Source organism: Nestor notabilis, unplaced genomic scaffold (genome assembly GCF_000696875.1).
Source record: "Nestor notabilis isolate BGI_N333 unplaced genomic scaffold, ASM69687v1 scaffold12458, whole genome shotgun sequence".
Classification (NCBI taxonomy): Eukaryota; Metazoa; Chordata; class Aves; order Psittaciformes; family Psittacidae; genus Nestor; species Nestor notabilis.
The window spans coordinates 33,578-51,603 of record NW_009938788.1 but is presented as its reverse complement, the minus strand read 5'-3'; the positions used below and the strand labels follow the sequence as shown (position 1 = coordinate 51,603).

The window sequence follows — 18,026 nt, the reverse complement described above, 5'->3', positions numbered from 1 at the left end:
CCTGCTGCAAAAACGACACTGAAAGTATAAAAATTCCTAGTTTTGCATCTGTTGGCTTTGCTGTTGCTTCCACAGCCAATGTACTGTCCTCTAATGGACAAAAAATTCCATATCATTCACCCAGCCTTCTTCATCAGCATTTCGTATCCAAGTCATTTAACATTAGAATATCCAGCTAATTGTGGGGCCAAACTTGCAAATGCTTGTGAATATCCAGTACATGTTCACATGTTCTGCATGTGCATATACACTGGCAGGACTTGGCTCCAGCTACACTGGCTGTTCACAAGAGCAGATGTTGAAGGACTGTGTGTAAATACAACAGTAACAAAGTTCTTTCATCATAAATGAGGACAGCAATACAAGAATAAAATTATTCATCCTAATTTTTTTTTCCTAAAATTATTCTTTTCATAAATTACAGCAGTGATCCAAAGACCAAACATAAAGCCTCTCACTGAGAACTTGCATGAACTGAAATATTTCATGCTTGTTTTAACTATTTCAAAAACTCAGTGTCCCCATAATTTCTTGGGGATCCTTTTCAGCTTTACAGACTATCGCAGAATTAGTGTCCTGGTCTTTCCTCTACCAATAAAGAACTTAGAAGACACGGAAAAATTGAAATAGAGTCATTGTCTTTGCAGGGTCAGCATACATTTGGAGTGTACAGGGATGGTTCAGGTTTCCTATTTATATTACTATAAAATAACTCATATTTTAAAGCTAATTTTCAGATTGCTACCCACTTTTCATATATATTTTTTTTTTTTAAATAGCTGAAGGTGGTTAATGTTAAATCCTACAAAGTGTTGGAAACATTATTATAGTACTTTTAGTAATGACAATGTATTTCCTACTTAGCAATGTGGGCCTTATAAATGCCTGAGTTTCCTGTTAGTTAAAGAAATTCAAAACAGAAAATCAATTATTTTGTGAGTCTTACAGACTTTGTGCCTGTCTTCTCAAGCCTGTTTCTCTCTTTATAAAAACACTGGGTTTGTTGAGAAACTGCTGTCAGACTGAGGGCCGTAATGCTGTCCTTCAGCAGCGTGACACGGCGCTGGCTGAGCAGCACGCTGTCCTGCTCTGGGAATGGTTGTACAGCTGAATGCAAAGAGAGCAACAGCATTCCCTGGAGAACCTAATGCAGTTATAAGGACCAATAACAAATCCAATGAACAGTAAAATAGATAGATAATCTGGCTAAAAGTCAGTGATCTTGCACATACATACAAGCTTTCAGCAGCCTAAGGTCTAACATTAATGCTAAAGATAGGAAACCAGACACCAGTATTTTAATAGGAAAATTATCTCTCATTTCCTTTAAGAGTTACATCACAGTATTCAGCTTTATTGTTGTTATGGAGATATATATTGCATGACCATAACTGTTTTCCATATAGTAATTGTAATTTATATAAACACTTTTATCCATTTGTTCTGTGCTGTGGAATTTGATTTTTTTTTACTTTTCTTGCATTCATTCCCTCATTAGACACTGAAAGAGTTTTATCAGGTAAGGAATTATTTCACTGCATTATTTTTTTTTAGCAATGAAGTAGTTGTAAAATATCATAGATAATGGGGTATAAGGTTGTGGTTCTTTTTGTGCTTACTGTATTTTAAGACAGTTTATGTACCTTAATACTCATTAAAGTATGACATACATTTTTATTCTTTTTATTTCAGGAAATCCAGAGCTGTACTGTAGATCTAGGTATTACATCAGACAGCTCTAATCACCCTGACAACAAGAATAAGAATCGATACATAAACATTGTTGCTTGTAAGTAAAGGCTTCACTTGGTATTTTAAAGAAATAATTATAGACAGTATACACTGAAAGCTCGGGTTACTGTTCAGCAAAAGGCTTGGAGAGGAGTAGCATGACATTTCACCTCTCTTCAAGTTAGTCCTCTGGCATTCTGCTGCTTGATGAGCATGTGTCAGCAAGACACATTTGTGCTTTCTGTGATGACCCAAACAGAGTTGGGACATTTCATTATAATGCCATTATAAAGCCAAAGAAGCTGGTTTTTACTGCCAAAATTAATCCATCTTTGATCTGAAATAATGATGATTTATCCTCTCTGGGAGCTTTCACAATCCCTGGATATATTTACTGTCAAATGTGAATGTGAATGTAAATGTAAATGTAAATATGAATGTACTGGGTTTATGTGGTATTGCGCCCTGACACAATGTAACAGTTCAGCTTCATTAGCCAGGACATGTTTTCCCATTGCATCACCCTTCTTCGCTATCCCAAATTTTTCTTCTCTGAAACACATCTATTCAGTTTTGTTGTTATCTCTTTGAAACTATTGCCTCTGGGCTTTTGATCATTTTGGTGAATCTTTTGAATTCGTGGATTCATTAGTTTGTTTTTCTGCAAACTAGAATGTTGAATCTGATTCATACCTAAGCACAGGATGTTTGTATATGTGATCGTCAATGTCTGAGTCTTATGTACTGTAAAAATCCATTTCAGTATTTTCAAAAAGATTTGTTATAGAATGAATATAACTCTTGAAAGAAAACTATGCTTATTTTCTCCCTTGTTTTACTACAGATGATCATACTAGGGTTAAATTAGCACAGCTTGGAGAAAAGGACGGAAAACTGACTGATTACATTAATGCCAACTACGTTGATGTAAGTGCCTTTTCTGCCTGCCAGCCTATTCATCTGTAGCCTTTTCTATAAAAACTGATGCATGGAGGTGAACAGACTTAATTAAAAAAAAAAAAATCACAATTTTACAGATTTTGTTAAAAAAAAAACCCACAACTTTAATGATCTATGTTAAGCCTAAAACGTTAAAGCACAGGTAAAACTCCCACTCTTTCTTGAATCCATCTTGATCTTGTAGCAGCTGCAGCTTAGTGAAGAGTTTTGTGAAACGAAAAGTATTCTGTCACATCTGAGTCATTTCAGAAGCATTTTGCATCTGAATGTTCTTTTATGTATTTTTGGTAAATGGTTAATTCTTCTGCCTGAGATAATCTCATGAAAGGAAGATGCTATTTGGCTGTGAGCCTCACTGATGTAACGTTTATTCAGTTTTTGTTACCTAGGAATTTACGTGTGAATGATCTTGATTCATTTTTTAAACCCCCTATCATAACAGATGTCTCATAATCACTATCATGCCAACATTCTGCCAAAACACGGGCAGTTGAACATATATCCTATTTGTTGGAATGATAAACATTGACATAACAGTTGTGTTCATATGTCATACAGTTTTCTGCAATTTGGGTAGTTATAAATTCAAAAGTTCTTAAAAGCTTTTGAGATTGTTTAAAAATAGATGCATTAAAAGTCATGTACTTCTCCCAACCTCCTTTTGCTCATGGACTGTGATTTGACAAGTGTCATTTGTTATATTTCAATCCAGGGTTACAACAAGCCAAAAGCCTACATTGCAGCTCAAGGGCCACTAAAATCGACAGCAGAAGATTTCTGGAGAATGATATGGGAACATAACATAGAAGTTATTGTGATGATAACTAATCTTGTCGAGAAAGGAAGGGTATGAGTACCTTTGTCTATTATTATTTCTCTTATATTGATAAATCTACCTCTAGCAGACTCCTTTCTCTCTTTTAAAAATCTGGTTTAGGCATTTACTGAGCAAAAAGCAACAGTCCATAGTAGTTGCTTATGCTACGATGTAAAAGTATAAAAGTACAAAGGTGAGGATTTGTAGTATTAACTGAAGAAAATATTTAAACTCAACTGTCAACAACAAATCTTAAAAATTCCATGTTCTAACTGAAAAAAAAAAAAAAAAAAAAAGTCTTATGCTGATAAAAGGACTTCTTGTATATATTTAGGAATGGCCAGATTGTGGACCTTGTGCCACATTCTGCTAGCAATCTGGTCTGCATCATTCTTTTTATCAGGGGTGCCTTAGACCCTGAAAAGGAGAAGGCTGTAGTTCAGGTGACTTTTTCTGGATTTCACTGGCTGCTCACAGTTCTCTTCCTACTACATGACTAGATACACCTGTCAAGTGAGACAAAATAAGGTCAAACCCCATCACAGGATGTGTGTTTCTCCAGTTACGTGATGGAAGTATGCATGTGCTGTGGAGTCACGGGAGGATAGATTGCATCACATTGGCCACACACTGGCAGCAATGCCTAAAACGCATGTAGATTTTGTCATATGACCTGTTCAGCATCTAGCAGTGATACAGACACAGCAAATGCAGGTGAGGGCCACACTGGGAGTACCACTTCATTTATATTACCATGCTATAAAGACATACTCTTGTAGTATTCTGAGAGAAGGTTATATGGCTACTCAACCAAAAGGCTGGACATCAAGCTCTCTATATTCTGGCACACACAAGCTCACTCTTACCTTTGCTGATCAGATAAAAGTATCCTCTGCCCATGCTATGAGCCAACCAAAATGCACATGCAACTCCACTGACTTGAATATATTCCTATTTTTCCTATAGATTATCTGGGGATTTGTTTAAATTTCAGAGTGTCTGTAGAATGGCATGTTCCACAATACTAGAGCCCTTTAACTTGGATAGTATGATTTAAACCTCTCTTTTTTTGGAGTATTCCAGATAAAGAGTATCTCCACACAGCCATTGATCTTTACAGCACAAAATAAATGCACATTTTTTGTTCTCTTGCGCTGAAGATCATGGCTTATAAACTGGGTATATTGAGAGTCCCCATATGTTTTTGTGGTTGATTGTGCTCTGAAATTTGAATATTTCAGCTTGCTAGTTTGACATTTTGTTTTCTTTGTCTTTTTCTCCGTTTTTCTATTGCTTTCTAACAGAGAAAATGTGACCAGTACTGGCCTGCTGAAGGTAGTGAAGAATATGGGAACTTCTTAGTAACTCAGAAGAGTGTTCATGTACTTGCCTATTACACTGTGAGGAATTTTACTCTTAGAAACACCAAGATCAAAAAGGTTTGTGGCATCATGAAAACATAATTGGGCAAAAGGGAGTGTCACTCAGAATATTTTTCAAGGCAGTTGGCAGCTCTTTTCTGTTGTATATGTAAAGCTGAATCCTGTAGGTCTCAGCCAGCCATGGTGCTTGTCAGTTTGACCAGATCAACAAACTGAAAAGACTGGCCTGTAGTACTGGTGCGATATAGGACCATCAGGGAAAATCAGTGATCACATTGGAGAGCTGATGTGGCCTTTGCCTGCCTGGTGAGCAGGAGGATACATTTTCAGAAACATAGCAACTAGCAGAAAATGCGGTATGAATTAAGTCGTCCCCCTCAGATACCCATTTTCCTTTTTAAGGACAGGTGGATCCACACCTTGGTTTATTGTAATCAAAACCAGCATGATCTCAGCACAGCAGTGTGGCATCGGCTACTTTGAGGGGAATACTGAAGTTTCATTTCTTTCAGACTCCTACATGTAAGACATCTAGTCCCTTGACCTCGCTGTATAATTACTGCATAATGTACAGCACTTACTTTCAAGTAATTTGTTCTGCCTATTTTAGAAACCAATCTTTAAACAAAATGACCTGCTCTCCGAAGGTATCCCTGCCTCTGAGTTGTCACTGAGGGAGGGAGCTTAGAAAAGCAGTCTCCACCAGCCTACTTCCCTTGTAGGTCACTGAAGCTGGGTGAGATGAATCCTACTCTTTCTGTCCACCCAACAGAGAAGCAGAGTGGCAGAAATAGCAGGAGACTCTCAAGAGCAGCTGTAATTTGTAGGGCCTCCAGTGCTCTTAACCTTTCTCTGTGGTTTTCTAAGGGACAGTGCAAGGTCATTTTTCCATTCAAGGGGCAAGCTGATGTGACAGAAGCACTGGCCCTTCCTCTTCTCTTTGAAAGGTGAAATATTCAGAGCTAGGTGGCATGACATTAACTAAACTGGGACATTACTAATTCAGGAACTAATGAGTATGGAAATAATATCATGAAGCATTGCCAAGTTATGCAGAGATGTGGCCTGCTTACATATGGAAATATTCTTCTCCTGCAGGGTTCCCAGAAGGGGAGGTCTAGTGGACGTATAGTAACTCAGTACCATTATACCCAGTGGCCTGACATGGGTGTCCCTGAATACACGCTGCCTGTTCTCACCTTCGTGCGGAAGGCATCGCATGCCAAGCGCCACGCTGTCGGGCCTGTTGTGGTTCATTGCAGGTGTGGTTTTTACTGCTGTAAGGTTCACTCTGCTTTTGTTTTGCAGAAAAAAGAATTTTTCAGTGGTGGGTTAAGCAAAATTTCACTCTCACGTTTAACAGTTCCTGATGGAATAAGATTAATTCCTTAGATGATATTTCTATCCCTGGTAAGGCCAACTAATCAACTGTCTGTGCCACTTCTATAAATCTCCATAAACAAGATGCTGCTGCTCTGCACTATGTTCCTTTTTTTTTCTTTTTTTTTTGCAAAAATGTTTTTATTTTTACCTTTTTTGCACATTTCTATCCTACTCTCTTGATTGCTGTGAGCTTACCAGATACAGGTATAGCAGCAATTGTTTAATTTCTGCAAATACATTGCTAGGATGTTTTTGGCTCATGCTTTCTTTGGTGCAGGGATACTCTGTAATCCTAAGAGGAGCTCTGTCCACAAAAGAAGACTCACTCTATTCCTGGCTGAACTTCAACTCTGCTGTTCTTAACATTACTCTGCGCTCTAGCAGTCATTTGCAATGGAGGAGCATTCTGGGGAATGGTTTGAGGTCTGCATGTGCTGCAGTGTGCAGGCAGGTGTTCTGTCAGTGCTCACTAAAACTGGGCAGCTCAGGGAAAATTTGTTAAAAAGGGCTTGTAGGGCCTGGAATGACTTCACAATGCCCGTGAAGGACCGGGTTATTCTAAAATATATAAGCAGGTTCTGGTTTTCCACTGTAGTACCTCACCTTTGATGGAACATTTGGAAAGAGAACCTCCTCATGAATTCTGTCCTTCTGGAGCTGACTCTGAGGAAGCCAACAGGTAAAGTCGTCTCACAAATGCTGCAAATGAAGATATTTTATTTCTGGGATGATCTAATCTGATTGAAATCTGTTTTTAGCTTGGAAATTGAAAATTCCATATTTTGGTTGTTCTGCTGCTATCTACATCCTGCCTGTTCTTGGGAGGTTCAAAATAAGAGTTTCCCCAAAATGCCAAGTCTGAGATCTATGTCAGTGGGTTGAGAGATCAGCGATACATGATAAGTCAGTTAAATTCAGTTTTTAAAAAGCGAACAGTGGTAAGTTCTGTGGCTTCAGTCAGACCTGTATATAGATATAACTCACCTCTGCCTGTGTAGGCAGTTTTATTCAGCTTTTAGCTGACCTGTCCCCATGCACTACAGCATTTCAAAGGAGTTACCTCATGTTAGAAATGCAACTTTCATTTATCTTTACAGGCTATATGGAGGACATAGATGATAAACTTCATTAAACTTTTTTTAGCTATTTTTATGTTTTGATACTTTTCATATTCAGTCTTGCATAACAAGTACAGATGGTATCTGGTAATCTTTATACTTTTTTGCATGTAATAGAATGTTAATAACATGGACCTTTTGGTTTTATATCACATTTATTTAGAAAGTTTATTACGGCAATCTGGACTCACGCTACCCATGCATTTTGCCACCTCTGTGGAAGAAAGTAGATGACTGAATTAGCATGTACAGACTGAGCTTGGATCTGCCCGTAAGAGACCATGCAGACCCAGCACAGGGTTGCTGTCAAGTTACGTGTACCGATATACATAAGGTTTCCTCATAACTTAGAGGAAAATTACAACTGACTAATTCCCATATATGACTAGGTAACAAAAAATGAATTCTTGACCTTGTACTCCCTACTCAGATATTTTGTGAAAGAAAAAGTTGCATTTTAGTTTTACAATACAGCCATTTTTGTGCTAAATGAGTCAGAGTTTGTAACAGGAGTGAGCTGATTAACCCTTTTTTCTGCATCATTTTAAGAAGGGTTTCAACCATTGCTTGCCACGTTAGCTGTGTCTGAAAAGCACTAAGCTTTTTCTTTCACGGGTGTACCTTCAGCAGCTCTGCCCCTTCCTGGGGTTTTCCTCAGTCTGGAGTCTTTGAAACCTCCTACATCTGTAATGGGTGGCATAATGAAACTTTCCCTTCAAAGTGATGTGTGTTCCAACGTAGAACAGCATAAGCATATTAACTGTGCCCAAATGCTGCTGACATATGCCACCCTTTCTAGGTATATTTGACAAAATATCCTAGGGAATATCAGAAGCCTGGAAATTGCAGACCGGCAGGAAATCCCTTAGTTTCAATTATTCAATTGATTTCAATTATTTCAATTGATACTTTAAAAATCATTTGAGAAAATGATCTTTAGATCTGTTCTTGCACAGAAAAAGTTGAGTTTTCAAGATTTTCCTTCGTTACCATCCCTGAAGGATATTATACAATAAAATGATTTGTAGAGGAAAATCTTGCTTACACACCAGTTTGTTGAAAAAGCTGTGTAAATGAAACAGTTAATTTCATTATTGTTTTACTTCAGGCTCAAGACTATTTTTTTGTTTTGTAGTGCTGGTGTTGGAAGGACAGGCACATACATAGTGTTAGACAGCATGCTGCAGCAAATTCAGCATGAAGGGACAGTCAACATATTTGGATTCTTAAAACACATACGTACCCAAAGGAACTACTTGGTGCAGACTGAGGTAAGAATGAAATACATATATCAAGAGACTATTACAGAAGATTTCTGTTTGCAGGAGGAGAGATGATACAGTCCTCCTTTTGGCACCACCAGACTGACTGGCAACCAGTCAGGAGACTGGACTTTCCCTTTTGCTTTCCTTGTTTTTATAGAGGCATTCTTCAAAGCTCGCTTAGAGCAGTGCACTAGAAATTATGTGTCTATGGGCTCTTTGTTTGTTAGAGAGAACTTGGTAGAGAGAAAGTCTATATAAATTACACTTCCCACAGCAGCACTTTCTTGTCAGGGTGTGCATTTTTGTCATAGGTTTTTTTAAGGAAGCACCATCGTTAGGTGTTCAGATCTTCACTGAACCTGATCAAACAGTTGATATTAACCAATAAAAAGCAGGGAAAAAAGCTGTTTCAGACAGAAGATTATAGCTGCTTTAAACTGAAGATTATATATAGAATAGTGAAAGCCCAGAAGAAAACAATAAGGACAACAGCAGGGCATTTGAAAATATATTTCAGGATTCAAAGACAGGTGGTTAAATTCCCCAGTGCCTTTCAGTAGATAAAAAGGTAATCAGCAACAGCATGGACACTTGCTCCAAAGGATGTGAGAGAGAAAATGGAGGATAGCAGTAGGAACTGGGAGTGATCGCTATTGCAAGAAAGGCAGGAGAGTCACATAACAAGCTGGCTTGAAACCTCAACTCAAGGTTATGTTTGCATTTTTAACTCTGTTCTCTGAGCCACAGGTAGTGGCAATTTGGTATCATATCATACATACATTGCATGTGTAGTTCAGTTGTGCTTGTAAATGGGTACTGACACTGCAGAGGGACAGCCTTCACTGCAGAGGATCACTTCTGAGGAAACTCCCTCACAGCATCATGCTGTGAAGAAATACTGACCGTGTCAGAAGTGGCAGCTCAGCCAGAGGTGTCTAGGGGAATCTGAAAATAATTAGAGCTCAGATGTCTGTTTTAATTTTCCTAGGAGCAATACATCTTCATTCATGATGCCTTGGTCGAAGCAATACTCAGTAAAGAAACAGAAGTCCTTGAGACTCACATTCATGCCTATGTTAATGCCCTCTTGATACCTGGACCAACAGGAAAGACCAGACTGGAGAAACAATTCAAGGTGAGCTCTCTCAGACAGCAATGTGAAAAGCTTTAGGCTTGCAAGCTTGAATGACTTAAAAATATAGGTATCTCAACACAACTTTCATGAGCTTTCTTTATCTAAAATTCAACTGCTGAGCTTAAATTCAGAACAGTTTAACAAATGCATGCAGTCAGAGTAATCGCCCATAATTATGTGCACATTCTTAAAGAGGAATTAAAAAAAAAAAAACAAACAAACAAACAAAAAAAACCCCATGAGAAATAGGCCAGTAAGTAGATTTTGGAAAATCTAACTACATGTCTTTGCCTGAAGATCCCAAAGGTAAAACAGAAGTCTGGAAAGATGTCATTCTGGCAAAAATGTCATGAGCTATATTGATCAATCAGCATATTCCCCTCAGTGTACAGCTCTGGCTAGAAGACAGACTTCACCTCAGCAGGCAGTAAGTGAACATTTTGGTGCCTGTGGATGTGGAGATCAGTGTGTACATGCACAGGACTTTCAGCCATCCAGAGAAAGAGCAGACCCAGCAGGGTAACAGCCCAGAGTCTGTAAGAGAAACAGCTCATTGACCCATAGGAAGAATGAGAAGTCCCTTATAGAGGAAACACAGAAAATCCTACCTTTTCAAATGAATTTAAATCCAGAGAAATAAATCACACTTAAATGCTTTCCAGATTATATGGTAAAACAAAATTTGGTCTCCCTAATTTAATAGGAAATGAATTATTAGAACCTTTCTCTCTAAAGATTTCAATTCTAGGGAGGACTGCATGGGACAATGTGTACTCGTTCTACAATAATCTATTGGATCGTAAGTAAAGAACTTAAGCAGATAAGTCTGTAGATAATATCAGTACACAATAAGGCTATGAACAATATTAATATTTTTATTTTCTGATGTATTTTGGCCACACAGGCACAGTAACTGGTATTTCTTCAAGATAATGAACAGTACAGAGTAACAGAATAGGAACAACATACCAAAGGATTTCACACTTTGCTGCTATCATGGCTTGAATGATACAACAGTGTTGCACTGTTTTCTCCTAAGGAAAAGAATGGCCTCTTATGTCAGCTGTGATGTGATTGGGGAAATAAGCATCCCACCTTTCCTACACAGATGAAAGAATAAAACACATATACAAACAGAGTGTGTAAATATATGTAAGGACAGAGTGTGCAGTGCAAATTGCAGGAGCCATGCAGAGCTCCAATTCCAGGAGCTTAAATATTATCAGAAAGGGATATGTCTCATTTAGTCTCATTTTCCTTTGTAAGCTAAAATTATTGGAATAATAAAAATACTGAAGAACTGTTTTAGATGAAACAAAATTCTGGTCTAACTCATTTTTATGGAACCTCCCTGTTTTGCTGTCTGTTTTTTCCAAGCAGGCAGCTTCTGAAAGCTACACATGCCCAGCCCAAAACATCACAGAGAAATCTTTTGAACTCTTGAACGTTCTGATTAATACAGTTCATTTTACTAGGAAAAAAAAAAAAAAAAACCACACCACAAAAAAAACCCACCACCAACCTAAAATCTAGGAAAAATCTTTCCAAGCTTACTTCATGCCTAAGCAGTATATATACACCATTGTGGTGTGTATATGTATATACTCGTTCCTTCCCATACTCGTGCGTTTGAATTGTGTTAGTCGAAACAAGCAAGTCAATGAGACAGTCGCCCCATCCTATTTTACTCCCACAGGTTTGGAGAGAAAATGGGAAAGCTCATAACTGAGATATCTAGAAATGCCTCACATCAGGAGCTAATACTGTCAGCATAACAATGCAGATTTTTCTGCACAGACATTTAGAGCTGTGCAGGCAAAATGGAAGTGACACCAGGATGGCAGCAAGTACTGAGGGTCTGGTTATAGAAAACATAAAGTAGCTTTTCCTTCAAAGACATGCTAAGCTATCTAGGGATCAAAAATCATTTGAACTGATAAAACAGTGAAGAAAAAAAGATTCTCATGATTTGCTGTGTTTTAGCCAGATAGCTAGATACCTACAGCTGAGAGACAGCCAACCTGCAATACATGCACTCTTCTGTTAAATCCAGCTAATGAAGGAGTGGGTTTTATACAGTTACAAAATTTATTTTTATTATATTTTATATTGATTTGTTTGTTTGTTTAACTTCATTGTTTCAGTTACTGAGCCAGTCTAACACACACCAGTGTGATTATTCAACTGCACTCAAACAGTGCAACAGAGAAAAGAACCGAACTTCATCCATCATTCCTGGTAAGCTTGTTCAAATCAGCTTCTCGTAGCATGGCAAAATGTTTATGACCAGGGTGTGTGTGTCAAGACTTTAATCTTTCCTCAGCAAGAACTGAAGACAGCTGCATGGGTGTACAGCAGTGTTCTGTAAAGCACTTTTACTGAGGAAATTATTTAAGTACTACACATAGGAAAACAAAATAGATGGCTGAATGGCACTTTATCCTGATTGATGGAGCTTAGTGTTATCATTATTGTGAGATATGTGAGATAATTGCTGTAATATATGAGTCATTACAACATACATACTAGATTGTGACTTTTTTTTTTACAGTGGAAAGATCTAGAGTGGGTATCTCATCACTGTCTGGTGAAGGGACAGACTACATCAATGCTTCTTATATTATGGTAAGTCAGTTAACTGTATTGGTGAAAACATTGTCCCTTTGTATAGCTGTTGTCAGAGCTGCCACATGTTTAAGTTTGGGTAGCACAGTCCTGATTTTGAAAGTTCCTTTATTCCAGGAAATCTGCCTGAAATCACTCTGCCTGAAAGAGTTACTTCCCCCAGGAACTATTATTACTGGTTTTATTGGTTTTAAGTTTGGTTAAATGCATTACACTTTAATGATCTGTAGAACCACAAATCCCATCCTAGTTTTAAAAACTGGTAAAGCTAAATGCCAACTCCGGAAGAATCTTCAGAGGTGAAATAAAAGTGTTAACTAACAAATTAGTTTTTAATGGCTGTGCTGTGGTTTGCCTTCCAACCTGCTTATCTCACCGAGCTTTTGCAACTGGCATAGCCCAAGGCAGCATAGCTCATCAGCTTTCCATTATCTTTTTGTTCCCTGGGTTTTCTTAAACCCTTTTCCCCTTCATTAGCTGAGAGTGAGGAGTAAATGCTTCCTGGACATTCAGGAAAGAGGTAGGAAAACTCCCTGCCGTGCTTTGTATGCATGATCTTTCATCAGGTACATCAGTGCAAAGGAATTCTTTTTCATGGTAAGAAGTTGATCTGGGACATCTGTACAAATTAAGAGACTCCCTGGGATTTTTGCAGCTCTTTCAAGTATTTTTTAATTTGTTTCAGGTTGCCAGCTTCTCTGGAATTCTGGCTCGTGTAGAACAATCAGCGTGTGTGTATGAGTTAATGTATTTTCATTCCGAGTTGGCTGTTCAAGTCTCCACTGATTTGTCTTTCTTTTTTAATCAAGTTTCTTTAAGTTTTAAAAATTATTTCAGTGTCATTTAATTTATTCTTTTCATCAGGAAAACACTGCAATGGAAGTTTTATATTCTTGGAAGATATGTAGGAAGTCAAAAGAGGCACAAGGCTGCAATTTATTTTCTAGGCTTCTGGCTCTGTCCACTATAAGCTTCCCTTAAATGTTAATACTTGGACATCAGTTCTGAGTCTGTTGATGTTTGTTTTGCAGGGTTATTATCAGAGTAATGAATTCATTATTACCCAGCATCCCTTACTACACACTATCAAGGATTTCTGGAGAATGATATGGGACCATAATGCCCAGCTAATAGTCATGCTTCCTGACAGCCAGAATATGGTAAGTTTTGTGGCTGATTGTTACCAGTTTACATATGAATTCTATTAGTGTTACTGTTGTGAAATATGCAGGACAGGAGACAATATCTTTGAAAATATTTGAAACAAGACAGGAGACAATATTCGGGGAAAAAAAATTAAAAATTAATAATATTGTACTGAGTGTAAAATCTCCAAATCATCTACTGGAAATCTGGAGATTCTTGTCTGGGCAGATTGCAACTGGCATGAGAAAGTATTGAATCATTCCTGTATAGTTTATAAAAAGACCCAAACAGCAGAAGTGTCTGTTGTGCAAGGTTAATTTTTGCTCCAGGACTTTTACTTCAGTTGTAATATGGCTTCCTCAGCCGTTATTAGGTAAAGGGAGAAATATGAGGTTGTTTCTTACATGACAGTGGTTGATGTTTGGGCCAGGAGCAATGTCAAAAAACTGGCTGGATGACAGAGCCCAGGGAGTGGTGGTGAATGGAGTTAAATCCAGTTGGTGACTGGTCACAAGTGGTGTTTCCAGGGCTCAGTACTGGGACCAGTTCTGTTTAATATCTGTATCAATGACAAGGGGATTGAGTGCACTTTCAGTAAGTCTGCAGAAGACACCAAGTTGGCAGGAGTATTGATCTGCTTGAGGGTAGGAAGGCTCTACAGAGGGATCTGGACAGGCTGGATCAATGGTCCAATCATACAGTTGGACCAAGGCCAGTTGTATGAGGTTCAACAACGCTTAGTGCCAGGTCCTGCGCTTGGGTCACAACAACCCCATCCAACACTACAGGCTTGGGAAGAGTGGCTGGAAAGCTGCCTGGTGGAAAAGTGTTGGTCAACTGGTGCCGAGGCAGCCAACTGCATCCTGGCCTGTATCAGAAATAGTGTGGCCAGCAGGGCCAGGGCAGTGATCATTCCCGTGTATTCAGCACTGGTGAGGCTGCACCTTGAATCCTGTGTTCAGTTTTGGGCCTCTAACTACAAGAAAGACATTGAGGTGCTGGAGCATGTCCAAAGAAGAAGAGCAATGAAGCTGGTAAAGGGTCTGGAGAACAAGTCTTATGAGGAGTGTGTGAGGAAACGGGGATTGTTTAGAGTGAACAAAAAGAGGCTCAGGGAAGACCTTATTGCTCTCTACAGCTACCTGAAAGGAGGTTGTAAGGAGGTGAGTGTCAGTCTTTTCTCCCAAATAACGAGAGGACAAGAAGAAACAGCCTCAAGTTGCACTAGGAGGGCTTTAGATTGGATATTAGGAAGAACATGTTCATCCAAAGGATTGTCAAGCATTGGAACAGACTGTCCAGGGAAGTGGTCAAGTCACCATTGTTGGAGGTATTTAAAGACGTGTAGATGTGGCACTTAGGAACATGATTTACTTGTGGATTTGTCAGTGCTAGGTTAATGGTTGGACTTGATGATCTTAAAGGTCTTTTCCAACCTAAATGATTCTATGATTCTCTCACTCACCTCCTAAAATTGCAAAGAAATGTTTAGCTGGGATTTAACTGACCCTAAACAGCAAAGGAAAAACACATTTTCATCCTGCATGTGTAATTTAATAACAAATTACTATGTTTTTCAGTTAGTAGAAATGCAAGAATATCTGAGAGCTTTTAGGTTGGTACTTAGACCAATCTTGTGCAAAAGGGCATAATGTTTGGTAAGGAGTTTGTAGGAAAGTCATGTTTTGGAGAATCTCGCGTAATTGGAAAAACATGTACAACTAAGACTAATGCCCTTGTGGTAAGGGAGGTTGTTTTGCTAGGAAGCACTGGTTCATTATACTCCAAATAAGAAAGACACTCAAACTGTGTAAAGTATCATTTAAAATGCTACTTATAGAATCAGAGAATAGTTAGGGTTGGAAAGGACCTTAAGATCACCTGGTTCCAACCCCCCTGCCATGAGCAGGGACACCACACACTAAACTATGTCCCCCAAGGCTCTGTCCAGCCTGGCCTTGAACACCTCCAGGGTTGGAGCATTCACAACTTCCTTGAGCAACCTATTCCAGTGCCTCACCACCCTCACTGTAAAGAACTTCTTCCTTATATCTAATCTAAACTTCCCCTGTTTAAGTTTAAAGCCATTACCCCTTGTCCTACCACTACAGTCCCTAACGAAGAGTCCCTCTACAGCATCCTTGTAGGTCCCCTTCAGATATTGGAAGGCTGCTATGAGATCTCCACGCAGTCTAACAGTATAAAGGAGAGGTAATCTTACATCCCACCAGATAGATGCTGGGAACCCCAAGCTGTGCATGGAATAGGTCTCTTATGAGGGTACATCATACCATGTGGCTCTCATCCATGGAAGGGTTACCCCCATTTTGGTCATTCAGACTATTACAGGATTTTCATAAAAGAAAATAACTGTTTATCGTTTCTGCTGACAAACAGGGAGGTTGTTCTCTTGAGAACTTCTTGCTGCGCTTTTAGATAATCCCAAGGCCGTGCAAGTGGTGTCTCATCAGGGCAGTGGGAGCTGCCTGCAGGCTCCCACGTTACAAACCACCAGATGTGTTTATCCTGTGACCATTGGCTATGGGCAGCACAACACAGCCTGAAGGCCAGGCTGGATGTGTGGCACAGCACATATTGGCTGTTATGTGGGTCACTATCTCCACAGGATACAGTGGTCTTCTGATCAGGATCACTACATAGGTGTCTGAAAACCATCACTTGTGATGTCTGTAATCCCACTCAAATTCTTGTCAGTTTAAATCTAGCTGGCTGCACTGATTAGGTATTATTTATTATGTTGGATTAAGTTTTATTTTAAGAGCTCAACATTACTTACTTTTATGGCTTCTTGTGTGTTTGTTTTTTTTTTCCTGGAGGCTGAAGATGAATTTGTATACTGGCCAAACAAAGATGAGCCTATAAACTGTGAGACCTTCAAAGTTACGATGATTGCTGAAGAACACAGGTGTTTGTCTAATGAGGAGAAGCTCATAATCCAAGACTTTATTTTAGAAGCTACACAGGTAACACTGTCATAAACAAGTAACTCAGGACTTGATTTGTTAAAGGTAATGCCTACATTTTATTACATTTTCCATGGTATATGAGTGATAAAATTCCATACCTTTGAAACACCCAGAGAGAAATCTATGTAGGTAATGTGGTGACAAGCAGTCTAACCTCCACAGCAGTGGAATTCTGTATGTGTAAGCTGGAGCCGGACTGGAACAGGATGAAAGATAAGAATAAAGATAGCTGATCTTTTACCAAATTGAATTATGCTTTTTTCACCCTTTTAGGATGACTATGTACTTGAAGTGAGGCATTTTCAGTGTCCAAAATGGCCAAATCCTGATAGTCCTATTAGTAAAACATTTGAACTGATCAGCATCATCAAAGAGGAAACTTCCAACCGTGATGGACCCATGATTGTACATGATGAGTAAGAACTGCAGCTTTCAGTTTCTTTTGATGTTTTTTTTTGTCTGTAGGGCTATCCTTTCATCTCATTTAGAGTGAAAGCCGCTGAAACAAGGCACAAAGTCTGCTCCTAAAAACAGTGCTGCTGCTTCTGTTTCAGCAGCATCAATAAGAGAAACATTTTTATTTTATCACACTTCAATGTTCTCTTTTCAATTTCAGAGTATCATTTTGATACTCTGGGTGATTGTCAAGTAGGGCACTGGAGAGGAAGGAGATCAATCAGATCTTCATAGTTTCTTACTAAAAGAAGCTAGACTATTCAGATGAGGCACCTTATCCTTCTCCAGCTGTATAATAATAGCCAAAAGTAATGAAATGATGAAATACTGAAGGACCTGAGGCCTTCAGGATTTGTTTTGTAGAAGATTATAGGGAAATAACTCTAAGACTGGCTTTTAAAGACTCTCCAGAAGTTGTAGCCAAGTGCTGCAAAGGTTGTGTTCAAGGAGTGCTTGACAGGCCTCTTCCAGAAAGTGTAATGATCAAATGACAGAAATTAATCTCATCAGTTTACCCTGGATTTTGTGTGTTCTCCAACTGTACAAATTTGATCCAGTTTCCAGAGACTTCTTCTGTGTGTGTGTTGTTTTGTTTGTTTTTCTAACTTCACAAAGGCATGGCGGGGTGACAGCAGGCACTTTCTGTGCGTTAACAACACTGATGCATCAACTGGAAAATGAAAATTCAGTGGATGTTTACCAGGTAGCGAAGATGATCAATTTGATGAGGCCTGGAGTCTTTACAGACATTGTAAGTAACAAGTAAAATGTGTGCATGTTTTTTCTCCTGTGTGTGGTATTATTAGCAGGCTTAAATCTTCGGGCACCATTACTGAACCACTGGCATCTTAGCTTCTTCATGAGTTAATCAGAACTGTCTTCCAGAGGTGCTATAGTGAAACTGCTACTTATTCCAAAACAAAGTATTTCCTGTGGAGACCTGTTACGTGGTTATCAAGTGGTCATATTCAAAATGTGCAGAGCTGCCACCATCATCATAAGATCTGCACTATGTTATGTG

General features: G+C 38.8%; 1 protein-coding gene across 1 annotated transcript in view; it reads left to right on the top strand.

Annotated features, from left to right (window-relative positions):
* The window catches only part of PTPRZ1 (protein tyrosine phosphatase, receptor-type, Z polypeptide 1), a 64,872-nt gene that overhangs the window by 44,369 nt on the left and 2,477 nt on the right, over positions 1-18,026 (top strand). Inside the window, exons 14-26 of the mRNA XM_010019525.1 lie at positions 1,693-1,789; positions 2,576-2,658; positions 3,404-3,538; positions 4,813-4,947; positions 5,989-6,152; positions 8,527-8,662; positions 9,645-9,791; positions 11,936-12,029; positions 12,343-12,416; positions 13,448-13,576; positions 16,400-16,546; positions 16,823-16,965; positions 17,621-17,756. Of these exons, the coding sequence (XP_010017827.1) occupies positions 1,693-1,789; positions 2,576-2,658; positions 3,404-3,538; positions 4,813-4,947; positions 5,989-6,152; positions 8,527-8,662; positions 9,645-9,791; positions 11,936-12,029; positions 12,343-12,416; positions 13,448-13,576; positions 16,400-16,546; positions 16,823-16,965; positions 17,621-17,756 (1,620 nt within the window). The remainder of the gene's footprint in view (positions 1-1,692; positions 1,790-2,575; positions 2,659-3,403; positions 3,539-4,812; positions 4,948-5,988; positions 6,153-8,526; positions 8,663-9,644; positions 9,792-11,935; positions 12,030-12,342; positions 12,417-13,447; positions 13,577-16,399; positions 16,547-16,822; positions 16,966-17,620; positions 17,757-18,026) is intronic.